General features: G+C 33.3%; 2 protein-coding genes across 2 annotated transcripts in view; both read left to right on the top strand.

The window, feature by feature from the left end:
- Positions 1–1,326: 1,326 nt before the first annotated feature.
- Positions 1,327–2,384, top strand: LOC143149638 (protein timeless homolog). The gene is made up of 4 exons (XM_076317207.1): positions 1,327–1,455; positions 1,830–2,015; positions 2,137–2,294; positions 2,373–2,384. The coding sequence occupies exons 2-4, from the start codon at positions 1,922–1,924 to the stop codon at positions 2,382–2,384; spliced, it is 264 nt and encodes an 87-aa protein (XP_076173322.1). The 5' UTR covers positions 1,327–1,455; positions 1,830–1,921.
- Positions 2,385–2,436: 52 nt separating this feature from the next.
- Positions 2,437–21,561, top strand: part of Timeout (circadian regulator timeout) — a 246,818-nt gene continuing 227,693 nt past the window's right edge. Inside the window, exons 1-12 of the mRNA XM_076317206.1 lie at positions 2,437–2,553; positions 2,634–2,765; positions 2,830–2,925; positions 3,277–3,440; positions 5,845–5,962; positions 6,676–6,938; positions 7,275–7,407; positions 7,481–7,635; positions 9,120–9,250; positions 9,313–9,463; positions 9,554–9,634; positions 18,436–18,533. Coding sequence (XP_076173321.1) covers positions 2,437–2,553; positions 2,634–2,765; positions 2,830–2,925; positions 3,277–3,440; positions 5,845–5,962; positions 6,676–6,938; positions 7,275–7,407; positions 7,481–7,635; positions 9,120–9,250; positions 9,313–9,463; positions 9,554–9,634; positions 18,436–18,533 — 1,639 coding nt within the window. The remainder of the gene's footprint in view (positions 2,554–2,633; positions 2,766–2,829; positions 2,926–3,276; positions 3,441–5,844; positions 5,963–6,675; positions 6,939–7,274; positions 7,408–7,480; positions 7,636–9,119; positions 9,251–9,312; positions 9,464–9,553; positions 9,635–18,435; positions 18,534–21,561) is intronic.

The raw sequence follows: 21,561 nt of genomic DNA, 5'->3' as shown, positions 1-21,561 counted from the left end.
GTATAATTTTAATGAATGAACCGCATTTGTTTTAGTCTTTAAAATAAGATTCATCCCTATATGATTTGTTTATGCATTATTTCAAAAATGTTTTAAAATATATTATCACTCGAATTTTATGTTAATAACGTATCCTACTTTATTAAGTACTACAATCGAGTAGTCGGGTTCAACCACAATGTTTGTCGTGCAAACATAATAAATAAAATAATAATAAAATTACATTAGGTCCTGATTACGAGGAAGAACTTATACCGAGTCATAAATGAAGTGATTAAGAGCGTTTCGCATAGCTCGACAAAACTCTACGAAGGAAATAATTGAACTCGAATAAATTCATCCTCCGATAAAATTCATTTAGAACTGGTGGTATCGCTTAAAACTTGATTAAGAATCGATTCCGTTTCTTCGTTGAATCAACGCAAAATTATGAAAAATTGTCTCTTATACAATGTCGTAAAAATGTCCAGTAATTAAACAGGAAATAAATAAGAGCAATGTTGAATCATATATCATTAATTACGAAAAAAGAAAAATTAAAATTTTATAAATGAAACAAGTACTTGTAAAGTAGCATTCAGGTTATAGATTCATTATCGAATCATTAAAATATCTGAATACTGTGTTTCATTAATAAATGATTCAAGGAACATAAACAGCGTTAAATAACAATACATTAATAAGTCCATTTTACTACTTTTTGGAATTTGTTGAGAATTGGTGAAAAAAACGACATTGGTTACATGTAAATATATAAATACATGATAAGTCTTATCTTCTTTGAGTCTTTTAAAATTGTTATAATTTTATTAAAGTAAAGAGTTTAGAAAGATATGTAGGATATATAGGTACATACATATATTCTAAATACAAACACGATTGGTTACTAAACGTTAATAGGACTTTATAAGATGTCTTTATAAGTTGATCGATTATAACCTTTTAATTTTAAAGTCGTTTATTTCACCAAAGAGTAATGATAATATATATAGTACATATTACTTACATAAGAAGTCCCCGTATTCAGGAATGTATATCACAATTAGCACAAAACTAATGAACTACGTTTCAATAACATATTCGAATTATAAATATTATACATTTTTATAATTAAGAACTTTTGTGAAACACTGGTAACTTTAATAAAATTAGAGGGAATTTGAACATTACACACCATCAGTTCGTTAACAAAGCCAAGTATGCTACTGACAGAATTTCGATAATCGCATTATCGAGTATTATCGATTGATTCATGATTCGATGCAAGTCGAAAGCACTCTATCGGACAGCTTCGTAAAAACGAAGCGAACTATTTCCCGCGGTCTCTTCGTCACCTGTTGCGTTTGACATTTCTGTATCGTGTTTAATTCTTCTGATTATGTTATATGTGTTGTTTATTTTTAATGATAGTGTGAAACAATAATATCAGGATTTAGGCTCCTGTTATGAATGTGGGTATGTACCAACATTGATTTAAATACTATTTATTTTATCGTTTTGACTACTTAAGTAATTTTAACCTCAAATGCCGCACATGCCGGGTATTATAACTTCAAATGTTTCCACGTGACATTTATAATACGTTATTGTTTCAAACATATTATTGTTGTATTGTGTTTTTTACAATGTTTGTTTTGTTTTTAATAGTGTATAAATTACATTATTTTTGCGATAAACCTGTTGACAATATCATAGTAATGGCGAAGTGTAAGAAATATTAGTGTACTAATAGTGTCCAATTTTAAATAATTTTTCTTTAAATGTTTATAATTACAAAATTTTATTTGTTTTATTATTTTAATAAAATTATTATATATTGTTGCTTGCAGATACTTTAAAGAAATTAATTATAGTAGGCAGAATTAACATGTTTTAAAGAAACATTGTACATTAAGTAATTTATATCACATATAAAATAGCGATGTCAAATTACCTTTCTACTGAGCTTACAGCTACATGCGCTGCACTTGGTTACTATGATGGGAATAAGTATCACTTAGATAAACATTGTTTAGGTGAGACTACTTATTATCTGTTATTGATATGCATTTTTTTATATATTAAACAGTTATACATGGTATAATTCTGAACTGTTTAGTTAATGGTTTGATATTAGTATTATAATTTTAATCGTAGATGTCATAAAAGACCTAATAAGATATTTAAGAAGAGATGACGACAATCATATTGTGCGTCAATTTCTTGGTCAGACAAAATTACTTGAAACTGATCTTATTAAAATTTTTATCGAGCATTCTGATAAACTTGAACTTTGGGATGTATTATTGAGGCAAGTAATAACTTGTATAGATTTTCTCTATAACAGTATTCAGTATACTTTTTTATTTCATAATATTTTTTAAAATAATTAGATTGATTATTAATCTAACAAGTCCAGTTTGGGTAGTATACAATGAACAAATACCAACTGGGAAAATGGAGCATGCTATATATCGGAAACTTATTTCATATACACAATCGTATATAATAGCTTTCACAGATGAACGTGTATGGACAATATTAAGTAATCGCTTGAGTGAAATTCTTAAATTAGTAAGTTTCCAATATACATAATTTGTGTACATAGAAAATATACCCAAAAGAAGTGTATATTATTTATATCGGTTGTGTAGGATAGTTCAGAAAGAGAAGAAGAACAAAATATGGTTATTGAAAGAATACTTATCTTTATTCGAAACATATTTCAAATTCCTCCTGAAGATCATGAAAATTATATTAATACTGGTGTTTCAGTTTATGACGAGGTATGGCACTGTGCATAGTATCTTATTACTTTAGAATGAAAGCTATTTTTATATTTTTATTCAGGTTTTGTTTGCTCTTAATGCATCAGGGATTATTGACTTGTTACTGTTTATTGCTAGTAATAGTAGTGAACAAAACTACCATTTACAAATTTTAGAGGTATGTGAAAAATAAACACATATTAATATCTTTTATTGCTGAATAATTGCAATTTAAAGATCATATCTTAATTATAGCCTCTGAAACATATTATTCATTTTTTAATCTTAGTGGTTTAACTTTTCATAGATAGTTATTCTTAATATTAACACTATTTATAATCAAATAATTTCATGTTTATTTAATTTATATTTTATAATTACATTCAAATAAAAAGCAACACATCAATTTATATCAATAGATTTTTAAATATATTTCTAATACATTTTTTAATAACTAAAAACATTTTATTTAAAAATGCAATAACAATAAGCATTGTTGGTGTTTATAAATTATGTCAAATCATGTTAGATTGTATCGTTAATGCTACGCGATCAAAATGCAAGTGAATTAGCAAGATCCCGCTTACAACGTAGTACCATCGAAAAAGAAAAAGACGAAGCAACACTTTTAGCTGCTCGACGAAAAGAGAAACAAGAGAAAATGGATAGAGTAAGAAAGTATGCAGGAGCTCGGTAAGTTCAATTCTACTTTAAGTATTTTTTGTATATGTTTTTTTTTATCCAAATATAAAAATATTTAATTTACTCTTTATTCTTTATATGTTTCGCTTTAATTGATCATGTTGTCTAAGAAAGGAAAGAACAGTAAAACTTCGATACTTGCAGAAAATTGAAACCGAAAATTCATGCAATTATCGAGATAATTAACCCAGTAAGAGGGAGCTTCACTTATAACGTATAATATATATTCATTACCTATCCCTTATTATTTTTCTCTCGTGTAATAATCTTACCAACGATCTGCAACTGCCTCAAATGGAAAACTTTCACTTCCAATTTCACTTTTTGTCAAATCACTTGTAAATAAAATATAACGAACGAAGTTCGAATACAAGTATCGAGAATGCATTTATCGAAGTTCTAGTGTACACTTCATATTATTCAAAAGTTTATTTAACAGACTGTAACATATATCCACGGTACAATTTACGTCCAGTAATCAACATTTGATTGCTGCCAAAGTTTGTTAGTAATTATAAAACAAATATATCATATTTTGAATTTATAAAATTATTTTTATAGAAACATTCGTAAAGCAGACATTACATTGAATCGATTCTATTTTATGTCATTTTAAATACTAAACCAAATTGTATGTAGCTGGATATCTTTACATTCTGTAGACAATATTCGTAACGAGAGTTTCTTTCAAATCAACGATTAGAAAATATCTAATGGTATAATATTTGTTTAAAAATCTAACTTTTTAGTTGCAAACTTTATACGTCAGTCTTTATTGAAATTATGGAATAACATTGTAGGAAGCTGCGTATTATCTGCAATGTTCAAAGCTGCTCTAATTAATCGCAGTCGCGTGTATACCACTTGATTTCAATCGTGTATTGAATGCGTACTTACACATAGCTTTTTACATACTATACACCAGGGACCCATTTACACTGGGTCAACAAGTATATTCCATTTTAATGAGACAAATGTAAATCCGGATGTATGTAATGCAAAAGTAGTAGCAAACAATTTTACTACGCATTTTTAGAAAAATACGCATGTTTTCAGGTGGTGGTGGGGGGATTAGGTACGTAATGAACATCAGCTAAATTTTAAGTCCACACACTGTTTGAATGGAAGCTTTTATCCACTTGTTCCGATGAACGTGTTTTTTATTCTTGTACCGTGTATTGTTCGAATTCTTTTGTTACCCGCTGCTATTTTCTCCTAGAAAGCTTTTCGTATTTTGAAAGAATATCAAAAGCACTAAACAGATCGATCTTTTTGCGCTCAACTCGCAAACTATTCAAGATATGTAAGGAATATAAAATTTCAATGTTATATTTTATTATAACTGTCTTTAGATTCTCGTTCAAGAGTTATTAATATCGTTAAAAATGATTTGTTTCGTTGTCGTGATCTTTTATGTATAAAATTCATTTCCGTAGCCCTACAGAATATAATTCGTTACAAATTCGTATCATTATATTTTCTTTCGTTCGCTTTATATCGGTATTTGCATTTTTCATCATTTCGACATAGTTCAAACAGTCAGTTGGTTAAAGATAATCTAAAGAAGGTGTTGACAACGGGATTCTCGCGAAGAGAAATGCGGGGCAAGAAAATGCGTTCCCGTCGTTTGGCAAACTGTCTGCTAGTGACAGCCTTCTTCTATTCCATTGATTGGATTTTCAGAAGTCATGGGTGAAATTGGATTTGAATGATCAGTTCTTTTTCAATTACTAGCAGAAACATTCTCCATGCATACTGATTTGGATATATACAAGGATGATAAATTTGATCTTTTCTTAGTATTTTAATTGTAAAATTTCAACCCAGCATTCTAAGTTCGTTTGCTCGCGCAAATGGTATTTATTTCCAAAGAAGGTTCTGTTAGAAGAAATTCGCTTTTACGAATTTGTTTCATTTTATAATTCTCATCAATTAAATTGTCTAACACAGTTATGTGTTTATTATATGCGTGTACTATGTTGTTTATGTATATTTAATTTTCTATAGTTCTTTATTTAAACAGAGACAACTGCATTTGTGCGTCAAATTTTTTCATGTGACTTTTTACTACGTAATATAAATATTATTAAAAAAAAACAATGCGAGCACGAGAGTATTCAATAACGTGTGCTATACAAGTAGATCATGAAGTAGACTCACTTTTACTGTTTTAATTTTCTTTAGTTCCTTTAAACATATTTTGTACATTTGTTAGTTGTAAAATACAGTTTTATGACATTCTCATCGATTCACTAGTGTATTTGCATTCTCGGTTTAAATCATTTCAATGCTTCAATTAATTTAAAGCAAACTTAATATTCTTTGCTAAAGGTAACGTAAATTATACCTCGTGTTAAATAATTCCTTCAGTTTTCACTTAAATTCTTATGTTTAGACATTCACGTTTCGGTGGTACTTACGTTGTTCAGAATATGAAAGCCATTGGAGAAAATCAGATGTTATGTCACAAACCGTACGAGAAGATCGAGGCATTGAACTTCGGCCAAGATAAGGTAATTAATTTGAAAGGGCAACTTCGGTGTTACCTCGTTTCCTTGCTTATTCCACCGAAATGAAGGGCGTGAAGTGTCAGGGCAGAAAACGATCCATTCAATTAATTTTTGGTTTCCAACGGCAATCCTCGTAATGAGTAACTGAGAATGAGGCTAGGTGGATTTGAATGAAAATACGGCTGTTAATTAGGGCTATTTTCGTGTAATTAGACCCGGCTCCTTGCTTAATGGTGCTGAAGCGTTTAAAACTAGGTCACCGTTCTTTTCGCGGACATCTCTCCTCCTTTTCTTCTGTCTCCTATATTCTGCTCGACTGCGAGGAGATCCTTTTCTTCCTTATACTGTTATTACCGTTTCCTTCACGGAACATCCGTATTTGAGGACAGAGAAACTTTTCCTAGCTTGCTTCTACATAGCTCGTTTCATTATGGACTGTCATAAATCCACCGGGTCACATGCCTGTCGGCTATCTGAATTGAGGTGATTACTGACTACGCCGTATCTTTCATGGAATTCCATCCACCCTACCCTGTTGACTCTTCTGTTTCCTTTTTTCTTCCACTTTACGGAATTGTTACGTTAAAAAAAAAGCCTACAAAATAGGTCATCCTTCTAGAGACGTTGCATTATGCAGAATATTTTTTAAATTTCGTTAAAAGCGATTTTAAAAATATATTTTCTTTTCGTAATAATGTCATCTTAATTCAATACAGCAAAAAGTAGCGAAACCGAAAAATAAACGCCCAATGTCAGATCCGAGGGGCGAACGCACATCCACCCTGAGCGTTCGATTGTTTTTGAAAGAGTTCTGCGTTGAGTTCTTGAACGCTGCTTACAATCCTGTAATGAAATACGCGAAATACTGCATACTTAGCGGAAATCAAGGCGACGCGTCTGAAACGACCTGTTACCTTTGGACATTGCGTTTCTTCATGGAGTTCAATCGCCATTACAAGTTCGAAGTAAAATATGTGAGGTAAGTCGTCGCAAACCCCTCTGTTTTCCGACTGAGAAAGGCGGATCGTCGCAGACTGGATACTAAGGAAAGCAAAAAGAGATAGTTTTCAAACTCGTTTTACGCATCGTCGCCTTCTTTAGATTCTTGTCTAAAAATAGATCATTTTCTGACTAAGTACTTTGACCACGCGTTGTACGTGCTTTGCGTCAAGTAACGTTTATTGTAGAGGTTTAAATTTTCATTCGAAATTTTCGATTCAAATAATTTCTTATATGGACACACGTACGATTGCATTGATAATTCGTTACGACATAACATTTTGTCTTTATACCGTGATAAATTACTTTTCGATAGTGAAACTATATCTACGGAGATATTTCACGTGGTGCAAAGACAAATGGAACTATACTACGAGATGATGACTACCGACAAAAAAAAGATCCCAATTTGGTCTCGTAGATTACATGTAGCATTGAAAGCGTATCAGGTGAGAAACACGATCGTCGGTATTCGCTTTACGTGCGATCAATGGAAGAAAATATGTTGTTTTCTTGTTTTAGGAACTTCTGTATACTTTAATGGCAATGGATCAAAGTAAGGATCGTGGTGTTAGAGAATCCAGCAAAGTCATTAAGAGCAACGTATTTTACGTTCCGGAATATCGGGAAACGATTCTTTCTCAGCTTCTCGGCTTCGACGAAATTAAAATGTCACGGTTCGTATAAAGGATTCTGTAATAAGAAATACAAATATTAATATAATCGATGGGAAATGTTACGTATAATAATATAGGAATTATATTTCGATTTTCTGTGATCAAGAATGATTCTACTCGACATAGATCTTTTTCTTTAGTGGTTTATGTATGGAAAATGTCATGTATAATAATATAGGAATTATATTTTGGTTTTCTGTGATCAATAATAGTTCTACTTGACATAGATATTTTTCTCTAGTGATTTATGTATATACATGTTAAATGTGTTGACGTTTAGTATATACATACATTTACTAAGGCATAAGAGATTTACGATTGAAATTTCAATAAACTACGTGGACGTTACTTTTGCAGCTAGTCATACAACTTGTTATTAATCAGAGATGCATATAATTCACTCATACTAACTAAAATTGCACGATAATCGTACATCGATGAAAGTAATTAATAAGTTTCAAGTGGCCTGTGGGGTCCGAAGATGGTAACAAAATTGAGTTTTCAAAGTGTATTGAATGTTCATCAGAACTCCGTCCCTAGTTGTCGATAAATTAAGTAGTCCAGTAAATTAAAAGCATCGTTCGTAAACACTTCACGGCACATTTCGAGCGCATTGAAGCATTTTAATCATTGTGAAAGATTTTGCGTCCAGCTGTTATTTCATGCTTCAAGTATCTGTTTATTGAACGAACAGAAGCGAGAAATGGAAAACTATTTGTTAAAAGAATTATCCATTGAAGACAGATTAATTCTGTTTCAAATCAATCGACTCGAATAACGTGACAGCTATCCTGCATCTACTTCCTTGCTTCTTTAACGTTGCTTCTTCTCTTTTTGCATTTTTCCCCCCTCTTGTTTGGTTTTTCTCTCCTCTTTTGCGCTTCTTGGTGGAATAAACAACTTTTATCGACCTTCCGGCTGGCGAAATGGGAAAAGGCGGCAGGCGTTCAACTTTCCGCGAGTTTGACGGGTTTTGCAAGGATTTCCACTACGGAAATGTAAGGTCGGTGCGCCATACCGCGATATCGTCGCTACTGTGACATCTTGGTGACGGTGACGAAAACAGGACTTGACGGGTGCACTAAACTTCGTTGGTGATGTTACCACTTTGAAACTGTATATATGACAGAACTGTATTAATTCTGTGACGTGTATTGTTTGATTTGAAATGACTTTTAAATTTCTACACGGTTTCTAATCTAATTGACGAATTAATAGAATTGTTCGAAAATGTATTATTTTAAATGTTTCAATTTTAAAAGTAATGTTTAGTGGTCAAATAAAACTTTTGTTAAGTATTGGTTTATGTAGCTGGAAAAGCAGTAACAAATTTTTGCCACAGATTTTTCTTCTGCAACGCTTCGTGGTTAACTATATACGTGAAATTTCACATAAACTAATGTTTCTTTTTTATTTTTGCGATCTTCTTATATTTTATGTTACGAATACGAATGAGTATGTAGGAAGTTTCTGTATTTTTGTAGACAATATTTAATCGATCTCGTCACAACGGTACACATCTTTTTGAAAATGTTGGGATATTATTGTGGGAGAAGTCGTAACATATTGGTCCAAAAGGTGAAGCACAAACCGCACAAGAGCGCAAGTAAAAAAAGTAAGAATCAGTGTTTTTCTTTTAAATAGAAGAATTTATCTTTTAATGTCAAATGTGAACAGAAACTGTGCAGAAAGACAAATCTACTCCTCAAAGTATGGAGGAACGTTGGGACGATATTGGCCCTCAGTTGTCCCTCGTAATGCGAGAGGGGACGATACCGGAAGTTGTACCATTTGATGCAACGTTGGATGTACCGATAGACGATCAAAAGTAAGGGTTTAAGTGGTCACATTAAGTCGCAAAATTTACAAATCGAACCTCGAAACACAGAGAACTTGTTGAACGTTCACCCATTTTCAGAATAGAAGCTATGAAGAAAATCCAGAAGCTATTGCGAGTGAAAAATTTTGAGCAAGCTGTTGGCCTTATTCGCTCGGCAAGGTAAGGATATTGTTTATTTTGAAAACATCTTTCGTAACATTGCCAACGTTCACGAAGGTAGGTCGGTGTTTATTTTGGAAATAATATCTAATACAAGTGACTTGTATTTCATTCTGTTTTTATTCTCTTATCGTATACCATAGAAATTTTCTTTCAACATTATAAAAGATGTATCACATCTTCAATGTGTATGAATATAAAATACATGAAAATATCTAATAAAAATAGATTGGATAAAAGGGGTATCGTAAGAAATACCGTGAATGTATAAGAATTGTTGGAGCGTAATACAAAACGTAAATATAAAAATCTGCATGAAAATGTCGTGTTCGCCGTTGAAAAGAGGAATCTCTCAGATCAGCATCCATACAGGGATCGTGGTCTAGTATCAATCCTCTTTTTCTTTTTTTTTTATTCACCTTTTTAATAAGACCGTCACAAAGGTTTGCCGAGGGCGGTCTACAATAGCAAAAATACCAAGTATAAATTTGTAGCTATACCAAGGATCAAAATGAGCGTCCCGGAAGCTTCGATTATTCTGATGTACTTTTTCTCTAGAAAGCTTAATACACATTTTACTTCATCTGCTAAAATTTCTTGCAGAAATGCGATTTCAGGTAAGAGGATTGGAACAATCAATGAAATGGTAAAGTGACTTGATTTGGGCGGTTTTTTGAGTATTGCAACGTCAGCTGCAGCATGATGCTACAGATAGGCTATACAGGAGTAAGAATTCGAGAAAGTGCAATAAAAGTTTTACGAATTTTCAGATCCCTTTTGAAAATATACTCCAAACATGCGATTAGAATACGTCTTTATTTACGAAATTTTCCAGTCTATAATTGAAATACTTTACGAGATATTTCGTATTTTATATTAGAAGCATTTGTTTAAACATTTCACGATTGCTTGCCTCTTTACAATTTTTATTACATGTTTTAGCGGTATATTTATTTTGCGAATTAATAGAAAACTGCAAATACACTTTGCCTTAAAATACCTCACAGAAAACAATTGGTATAAAAATACATTTACAGTAATTGTGCTTGTTTAGGATATTCGAAACATTTCATAAAAGCACTGAACATACCGAATTTGTCATTATCAGTGAAACCAATTATGATACGTTATAAATTGATTTAATCTTATACAGCTAATAAACAAAAGCATTTAAAATGCAAATCAGTTTAGAATTGAATGGAATGTGTTTACACATTGTTTACGTGTCACTCATAGTCACGGTCATCGATACTACGCGATCTACTATTAAATACATAAATGCAATTTCAACATGAATATTCATTGCTTGAATGCACATATTAAACCTAAAATATCTTTTGAACTATTCTGCTTTTAATGGTCGTAGATTAAAACTTTTACGTGTAGAATGAAAAGAATGTATCCGGGAAATATCATACAAAAGTCTTGTAAAAATTCGTAAGGAAAGCTTAAAGTATTATCGATTTTGTAGACAAATTAAAGGTGAAGTACCGAGACAGCTTTAAAAAGCATCGATGTTACTCGCAACTAACTATTACGTGTTTCATATCTAAATCGATATATAGACGGAGAGTAATTTTTCAGACTGGTTAGTAGATATGAATGCTAGGGGATCAAAAGGTGTCATTTGTGCGGGAATATGAATAAAACCCTGGAAGCTGAAAATAGTACTCAAGTTAATGGTAGGTCATACATAGAAGAATACTTTCATATTTGATTCGCGACAGGTCGTTGGACGTTTAATCCCTGTATTATTTGCCATGATTTCATACCGAGCCTTGTTTAATATATTCAGTAAACCATTCGCCGCTCTTTTTTTCTTTCGATACCGATCTCTATCTTTTTTGCAGTCGAGTGCAATATGCTTCGATGATAAGAGCTGAATGGCACAAAGTAACTGCAGTATTGTATAGATGGTTTGTGAAAGCTTTATTTTTGGCAAACAAAAAAATATAGTGGAATGGAAATATTAAAAAGCGAACAAACCGTGGTACTGTTGTACGTTAAATGTACTACCACAGAAAAATATGGTTAGATAACTTCAGAGTACAAATTTACTTTTAGAAATGTTTTATAATTCTATTTATAAACATGTATCTAATAATGCAAATTGACTTAATAAACAAGTGTAAAAGTTTGATTTTAAAATAGTTACAATTACAATTATTTGTTTTCAATTTCTAATAATAAAGAGAGAAGGTATGTATTTTAATATACTCGTAAGTTCTGTTAAGGGTTTTTGGACAGTTATTCTTGCTTCTGTGAGTTCTACTCGTAACGGGAGTCAATGAATTTGTACGATCGATAAATTTCAAACAATATATTAATAGTGGTCCATTTGGGTGCAAAAAGTTGAATGTTGAAAAGTGAAAGTTTTCGTTAGCATCGACCCCTCGTTTAAGTACTGTGTGCATCGAATCATTCAGGAACTTCTATTTCATCGAAATGTTCGTTTTCGTTAGATCTTTGGGCCAATTAATGCATCTGCAGTCAGCCAAGTGTTTGCACTTCCATTGGTATTTGCATTACATTAAAGCCGAAAGGGATGCTTCGTTCGTAACATGTCAATGTTCATTTCAATGAGCCTTTAGTAGCACTGAACTCTATTCCTTTGACGTGTCCCACGGCTAAATATATCCACGAGCCTTTTCTCTCCACCAAGTTGTTTCTCTGTTCCACCCCATTGGTCCTTTTGGTTGATGGCCTTACTTGTCACTTCGATGGTTTCGCGGGGGACAATATACTTTAGAGATGAACTCGTCGATGCGAGAGCGAGCTTTTTGTACTCAGTTTACTTTAAATATTCTTCGAATACAAACAATTGTACTAGATTACGTACGTATGTTTCTTTACTACGTTATTTACAGGCATGTATTAGAATTAATTATTGGATCAATTTTCTGCAGACTGCCCTACTGAAAATGATCCACCTAAGTATACTTGTTACTACAACGAATAGATATTGTTATTCGCAAAGTTTACGTGGCTGCAAGTGGTAGATAATATGGAAACAATACTTTGTAGTAGAATTTGGTAGAGTAATATATATAAACAGTGAAACTACTAGAGTACATCCATTCTAAAACTGTTGTTTTCCGAAATATTTAGCTAATAAAATATTAGGACTGTAATTTTCGAACTATTATGTAATCTACATGTACTGTAATATTCTATTGGAAAGAAAAAAACATACAAACACAAATGATTTCAACGTTATAACAATAACGTTATGAAACATTGTTCATTTTTTGTGTTCGAATAGTCCCAAACAGTCCTTGTAATCCTAAAATTGCCTTTAAATTTTACACGCGTACTATTGCGGCAAATAAATACTTACTTTAATCTATTAAGCAGGTTATCATCGTATAAATGAATAAACTAGCGTCGAGGTTAGCACTAGGCACAAAGGTGTTAAAGTAAAATTGCCGAAACAAAAAACCGTTTCATCGCGGGCAGTCTTTCTCGCAAAGCTGGGGAGTTATAGTTCTGGCTGCAGATTTTTCTTTAGGCAGTATCCTCATCACAGTACTCCTACGGGGTACTTTAGGAGATTGTTCGTAATATTCCACCGTCCATTTCATGGGGTAAGCTTTCCCGTGGCCGGTACACAATAGAAGCATCTGCTTCGTGCCGACCTTGTGCATATAACAGGATAAAAGGAAGCAGCAGACTGTTGACTGCGCCGCATATAGTGGTAGGCTCAAAGTAGGGGATATTAATAACACATTTATGGTAATCCGGTAGTATTACGGTAAACAATGTAATGCTTTGAATTTCCTATTCCTGGAATTTCCTCTTATGCATATATAACGTACAGTGTGCCATTGAGAAGCAAGGAGAGCTTCTGGTGATCGCGTTTTATTCGTTTAGCAAATACTCCTATCGTTTGGATACCAACTCAAACCTCTAATTTTCTACTTACACCGTCTATGTTTTTGCCACGGTTGTGCAAAGTGTGCTGACTTCGGTGCAGGCTTGAATAACTCGAAGTCACGAGATAATTAAGGGGTATAAGCTCAGTGTTTGCCCCTTTTTCAGTTAAACGAACGGTTCGGCGTGTAATTGAGAATTTCTTATTCGTTTTCAAAAAATTGCAGTCTCCTTCGGGTGAAGACAGACCGGGTAGTGAAGTTTCGTCCGTGCTTTTGTCAAGTTTTTACAGAAATAGAAGTAACGTTAGTGTAATTTTTTATTTACTCCTTTGCTACGATCTATCAGATTAAATGATTAAATTCTAATAATTATTTTCTAAAACATTACAAACCATTCGATTCGATCTAGATGAATATCTTGGAAATTATTGGTAATATTGAAGAATGTTTGAAACAAAAGTTGAACGACAGATATCGATAGTTTTTCTGTTGATAAAGGTCTAGAGAATATTTGAAGATCAAACTCTTCGTCTTTATAAAACTTCTTCGAGTATTTATGTGTAAAAGTCATTAGTCAAGGATGAAATAAAAATTGTCCAATACCGAATATACCGAACGAAACTATTTTTCTGCCTTCTTTTTATCTTCTGGAAAAAAAGGACATTTCCTTTTTAATGGTGTTCATCCGATTTGGATCACAGGCTCGTACACGTTGCATCGAATTCTAACGGGGGGTGGTAATTAAACTTCAGTAATGTGTGTAAGTCGATGTATTCGATTCGTTGGGACTAATTCACATTCAATAAGCAGTGTCAGTTCGACTTCGGACTATAAGATGAACTCAGTCTCGGATATCTTTCGAATGTCAAGGGCGAGAATCGACGCGTCGAAATTATTCGTTCCATGTCTGGCAAAAGAGCTAGTTCGAGCGTCGGGATTGGAGGGTCGGTTGAGGCGCGTCTGAGAGATTCCATTGTCGCGGGACTTCAAATCGAGGGATAATGGGGATTGTATGGTGCTGGATTTCTATTCAGACAGCCACCAGTAGCGGCCCCGTACGAGCCACTTCTTCTGCCCCGGGGACAGCACGTACTCTTCCTTTACCCTTCAGTCCCTTCTTCTATATCTTCACCCTTCTGCCACCCGCTTATTGGATTCTTCCTTCAATTCAGGGATTTTGCACTTTCGGAACTAGCCAGACTTTCCTGACCTGCGACCTGACAAACTCCATATACGGATTAGGTGTCTTTTTTCCGTGTACGGGGGACGAATCGTGTTCTTATTGCGATACGTTTTTTGTACAATACTATATTGTGATGTTCATAAATCTTATTTTCCAAAGGGGCTATTTTTGTAAGGATAGAATATTCAAAGGAACGAAAGCATACGAGGCAGTACCGTTAATCGTGTCAACGAATGCACGATTGCATATAAACAAATGAAGTTTAATCGTATTATAAAATTAGAGCGTTTAAACATTAGTATAAAATATTTTACACATAGTAGAAAACAGTCAATATACGTGTACAATAAAAATTGATTCGTTTAATGTTTCGTGATTCGATTTGCTTCAAATTTTCTTTTGTAATAGGATTCAATGTTCTTTATTAAACGCGTGCAATTTGTTCCCTGATGAAAATCGTAACAATTGGGTCTATCTGTGACGATCACACGTTTGACTACGTTGAGACAGTTTGCTTTCCTCGCAACGCATAATCGGAAGAATGGCAGTAGAATATAAATTTAAGTTCATCTAGCAAATGGAGACTCTCTGTATGGACATAACGTCGTCTTCGTGTTCAATCACGTTTCTCCATCCTAGCGTTCTCTTTGAAGCTTTCCACCTTCCAGAATATTTCTACGTGCTGCAGTTTTTTAATGAAAATTCAAGGCAGGCTGAGACTTCCTGAAAAGTCGGCCCACCATCTAGCACAGTGTTAGGAATCGTCCACCATTAACTACACTCTTTTTCATGAGTGCTCTGCCAAGGTGAAGACGTGATTTTACCTTTGTCCTCTGGTCACGTACACCGACTTTCTCCTTTCCGCGATGCTTTTGGATTCTCACAGGGAATAGAAGTTTCGTGAACCGGGTAGGTCCTCTCCGGATCTTATGAAATTGCAAAATGTTTTACGGAGAGAAACGTCCGTGCGAAGTGTCAATATTCTGTGTTACATTTACCAAATACAGTACATTATGGTATAAAAACACCGTTGTTCGTTCCTATACAATTCATATCCTATATTCGTGACTTTAGAATTCAAGCAGAAGAATTATTTAGCTTCTATTCAGATTAATCCTCCGTAACAAAACAATTCAATAACATCGTGCACAGTCCATTTTATTCGAAAATTGTGAATACTTTCTTCGATATGAATTTGAATCGAGACATAGGTATTCATTTCGATCTACGACAATGACAATCAAATGTCAACGAAGTTGTCGAACCTTTCCCTTTTTTTACATTCTCGTTTTCAAATCTGATTGCATCGGCTGAAGTCACTACTGAAAACATCAGTTTGTATCTTCGTGAATTGCAGAAATTAAGATTTACGTTGGACGCATCGATGAGGAACTATTCCTTCAGAGACTGGTGTCGGAAATAAATTCGATGGAACTTAAGTGGTTCGTGAAGCAGCTGTGCCCTCGTCTGCTTGCGAATCTTTCTTACGCGTTTTCCATCCATTCCCTTCACTTAGGAGTGACTTCAACATCTTCTACTTCTAGATGCTCTGGAATACAGGGGCTTTCGCGAAGTTTCGTGCGTGTGCGTTGACGACGTCGGTGTTCGACTAAAGGTAGACGGAAGAATAGTAGGTTGGGTGTGAACCCTTGATGCAAGCAGTCGAATGTTGGTGTAGATCGTGGTGAAGCCCCTGTGCTCAAGGGAGTCTTCTACGAAACCTATTGAGATTGCCACTCGGACCTCCCTTTCTGTTTCTCCTTTATCCATTTACTACCCTTTGCTGACTAGTTCTCGTGTCTTGATTCTGAAGCACTAGTCGAGATAACGCAACGCGTCGTTATGTGATTCGTTTTGTACAATCGGTCTAATCTTGTCTCACAACACGTGCCTCACTTTCTCAGGCAGATTTATACTTGACTCTTACAATTGCTAATCTAATTTACGGTTCTATATCTGCCCTATTCAAAGTGTCCTTGAATCGCAGTGTGTTATATTTCACAACTAATGAGTAAATTGAACTATTAAGATTTCTTACGTGTAAATGAATTGTTATCGCAATATTTTTATCAAAGATTGTCATTGTTGTCATCGTCGTAGTTCAATTTTTATGTATAGTGGATGAAAGAAATATAGTGTATTTAAAGAAGATTGGTAAATATTCTAATTCAGTTGGGTATCGAAAATCGAACACAGGGACATCTTTTCACATTTTTTGGGGATCGACGCATCAAGAGAGTGTAACATATTTTTATTTTAAATAAAAGAATTTTTACTGAGAATGACGTTTTTATCTAGAGCAATGGTTTTTCTTTACTTCAAATTTTTTATTTATTAGAAATTATAAAAGGAATAATATATTTCCATATTGTTTTGATGGTAGCACGTGTTGCCTTATGAGGTCACGACAACCGTTAGAATCATTACTAGGTTTGCAATTGGCAAACGGCTCACGTCTAATGTTCGACGGTAATCGGCCGCGGTCGGGATCACACCACTCAGGCGACCACCGAGTTTCCGTTTTCATGGTGCTTCCTTCGACTATCGGTCAGAGCAAACTTTTGAAAATGTTTTAAATGGACACGCGCAATTAGAAAAGTTTAATAGGAAAAGAATAAGAACAAGTAGTTCTTTTTTTAATGTATCATTATTCAATAATGAAGTATTTAGAAACAACATTTAAAAAGTTTTAGATTCTTTTTCAAGAAGAATGACCAGTTTTATTCAAAAAGGCACTCAAAATTTTGTCACAGTTTTCACCTTCTTAGTTGTGTTAATTGAGTTTCTCCACATTAACCAAGATGAAAACTAAAAAAAGTGGGGAATGCTATTAATATAGAAAAGAAAATGAGGGTAGCTATATCCCAAATTAGACCCGGTATTCAAACATGTAAAAATCATCACAATCAATCACAAATATCTCATCAAAATACTTTTATGTTTATTTTTGATTTTATTTCATTGATTGTTTATTAATATGTTACGATCTTTGTTTTAAAATAGAATACACGTTGAAAATCACATGCCTTTTTTTTATTGTTAATTTTAAGATTTTGCGGACTTCGCGGCAAGTGCAACACGCACTTAAAATTAAAGAAGAATATTACGAGTTTATCAATTTCAATTTTCTCGTTCCTTAAAATTTTTCCTTATTGGGGTTAGAACCTAAAAATAATTTTCATGTCAAGAGGTATTTTTCAGTTTCATTATTTTGCTTTTCTGTTCTAAGAAGGTAATGATGCACGTGATTATGTAGGCTACTTCATTTAATCAGTACTTACCTGGACTGCTTGACCTTTTATTCACCTCATATTTACACAATGTACTACTACATTGAAAAGTTAGATACGGTATAACATGTTACAATAGCTCTTCGATGTTTGTGCTTGTGAAAACAATACTTGTATGTGCCCTATAGATAATTACATTTCATTCATTACCATACTGATTAAAATTTAATTAAGTATCAATCTGCAAATAAGAATCGTTTTATTGATACTTACATTTTTCATTCGTAAACTCAGTATTGTAGTAATAATATTTCATATCGAATATAGTAAATGTATTTTTATAATTTTAGGTTTGTAGTTTATTTTCAAAGGTAGTATGCGAGTTTACAATAATACAAATCAAATCAGTGTACAATTGTTTAATTGTGTAATGAAAAATAAATTTAGTGCCAGTGTATTTAATTGTAACTCTATCAAGGTACAAAACTCGAGAATATACAAAAAATTATTTTGCAGAGATGTCTGGCCTGAAAACGATTCCTTTGGAAAACCTAATATTACATCAGAGGAAGAATTCCTAGCACTACGAGAAGTCTTCTTTGCAGATTTGGGCGGTGAGTACTTTTTTACAATTAACTGATTAATAACATTGATTACAATTAACAAAATTCATATATTGGTAAAATAAGGTGAATTTTAAATAAATTTCATAATCGATATGTTTATACGTACATTTGGCACATAATGCAAGTATTGAGTCGGACATTTTTTCTTTAATTTTAGTAAGTTTCATTCCTTTCGTGCAATATGTTACCACAAAATACTTTTTGGAAATCCATCTGAACAAAATTAAGAAAAATGAAAGAAATAACTTGGAGACGTTGCAAATACTTCCCCTATTTTCTATAAAAATATACATATGAATTATTTGACAATCACCCTATTTACCCAAAATATGTACGGACTTGTTGCATCTTTTAATTTATTTATATTTGAATTTGATATTTATTGAACAATCAGAATCATAGAAAATTAGACAATTTATGTTTTTTCTTTGTATTATCTATAATGTAGTCGAAGAAAGAATCAATGTGAATGACAAAAGAAGTTCAAGAATAAGAGCTTTCACTCTGTATCTACCTTTGAACGTAGTATTTATTTGTTTATTTAATAAACAGTGTATATTCTCTAGAGTGTACAGACGGAGTTTTGGATCTTATTATTTGAGATTTTAGATTCACAAACTGTTTATATTCATAACTCAACGGTTAAACAAATCTTATTTAATCGTATTTCTATACCCTTTGCAATATGTTGAATACCATCACTGGTCATCATCCAACAAAGTAGGAAAATAATTCTCTCTATGAAATACTTCATGAAATATTTTTCAAATCGATTCTTTCTTTGGTTTTATTATTGTAAAATTTTTTAATTTAATTTAGGACATTCAATTCAAATATTACGGTAAGTGGTTCAAATATAGTAAATATTTATTTATAATGAGTATAGTAAAAATTTGGTTTGTAAATCCATGCTTTATTTTTTCATAACATATTATTTTATTAAATATATTGGGTGTAAGGAAAAGTTCTTTCGTTTATTTTACAAACTAAACGAAGTGATTTTTATGACATTTATTTCATCACTAGTTTTTATATAATTTCTATAATTATCTACAATTGCCACGTGCTGGGTAATGTAGCAATTTCTTTTGCGATCAATTTTTCAATCTTTAACTACAATGAAATTGGAAAGTAATATTTGGACATTTTCTTTTGAAGTAAACTCATTATCCTTTATAAAGTCCTGAAGAGACCTGAATAAGTGATAATCTGTTGGCGCAAGGTCGGGAGATTTTGTTGGATGAAGGAGTATCTTTCGACCACATCTGTTCAGTGACCGTAGGCGTTTTTCATACATGAGGTCGAACGCTGTCACGATGAAAAATGATTTCTCCCTGTTAGTCAATGTTGGACATTTTTGCTGAATTGCCGTCTTAAAATTTTCCAGTTGTTAGTAATAACAGTCGATATCATCTCAATCGTTTTAAACTCACACAATATAATATATCGAAAACTTGTTTGTCGTAATATCCTTTTTGGAGTTGGATATGTGCAATACTTATCATTATTTTACTCAGATGACCTGTTGATGTGCCTTCACTATTGAAGAAGGATATGACTTTACTAACATCGACTTGTCCAAATTAGAAACAAAACGGCAGCTGTAGATTTCTTCCATCATGAAAAATACGTTACTCGTTATTCGAACGATCCAATATAATGCTAATAACGAATACCAAAGTACACGAGTCATTGCAATCTTTGCATTGAAAAAAGAAAAGAACTTTCCCCTACACGCAATATACTCTACGTGTATAAAAGAGTTCCTTGTCACCTACAGGTAAGAATTTTGTTTCGTTTCTAAAAGATATTTTGCCCTGGAATTCGATCTTTGTATTAAATTGCGCACAATTTCGGATGAATTATATTATGTAAATCCTTAATACACTACACAATTTCAGTCACGGTAAATCGACCATCCGAGAGGAAATTTAATCCCTGGCTAATACCGTGCCGTCTCGAAGATCGTTTAAATTAAATTGTAGAAAATATCGTGCTAACGAGATTCTAGGAAACGAGACGACATATATTTGCAATCTCCGGTAGGCAGCTTGAGATAAAGTTAAAACTTCGTACTTTCAAAGCACTGGCCGTTAGTATTTTTTGCCGATCCCATTCCTTCCATCGTCCCGTGGGGATTGCCTGTGTAACTTGAATTTATCGAGAAAATTATATTCTCTGTACACATAGCCCCGTGAGAAACTCGCGGACGCTGCTTTTGGTGGCGTGCGATTATAAAGTGGAAAGTCTCTTATTACATTGGAACCCGAAAGTAATAAGCCGTTTAATTTAATTCACAGAGAATTCTAAACTAACCGCCGAATACATTAGTTTAAAGCCCGGCGTCGCTTTCATACCGTTCGTGAAATTCTCTGTCAAATAAAACGGTCGTGTTGTTTTTCTCTCCATTGCGTGGATCACCATTATCAGCGTCTTTGTAAACGTTCAATCCTGGCGTCCTCGTAAACGTTCAATCCCGGCATCCTTTCATCGTTGCTGAAAGTTTTTCATGCTCTATACGCACTTTTCAATACATACGAACGCATACACTGGCAAGTATCTCGCACACGGTGCCCAATGATGAATAGATACGCTGGATTAATGGGAATACTTCAACTACGACAATTTACCGCAATGAAATATATACGGTCGTTCATTTATTTACAGGCGCGTTTGAAAGTTCGCCGTAATCACCGTCAGCCATTGCTAAAAACTTCTATAATCGATTCCGGTATTCGTTTCTCCCCTGCCGCTCATCATCCCTCCTGTGCTTATATTTTCGTCAAAACAAATTAACATTATGCCGGACGCCCCCACCACGTAGCTATTAAGGAAGGAAAAACTTATAAACATATAATTTTACCCAACGAGAATTCCCGCAGGAGCGGTTTGTAATAACTGGCACGTACATCACGATACAAATTTAATTAAACACACCCTCGGTATTCATTTCGCGCATCTAATTTATGTATGAATAACTGCACTATATAGTGCCGAGATTTCATGACGTTCCGGC

The sequence above is a fragment of the Ptiloglossa arizonensis genome, chromosome 7, assembly GCF_051014685.1.
Source record: "Ptiloglossa arizonensis isolate GNS036 chromosome 7, iyPtiAriz1_principal, whole genome shotgun sequence".
NCBI lineage: Eukaryota > Metazoa > Arthropoda > Insecta > Hymenoptera > Colletidae > Ptiloglossa > Ptiloglossa arizonensis.
Note: the sequence above shows the minus strand (reverse complement) of the source record. Positions and strands in the feature narration are given on the sequence as shown.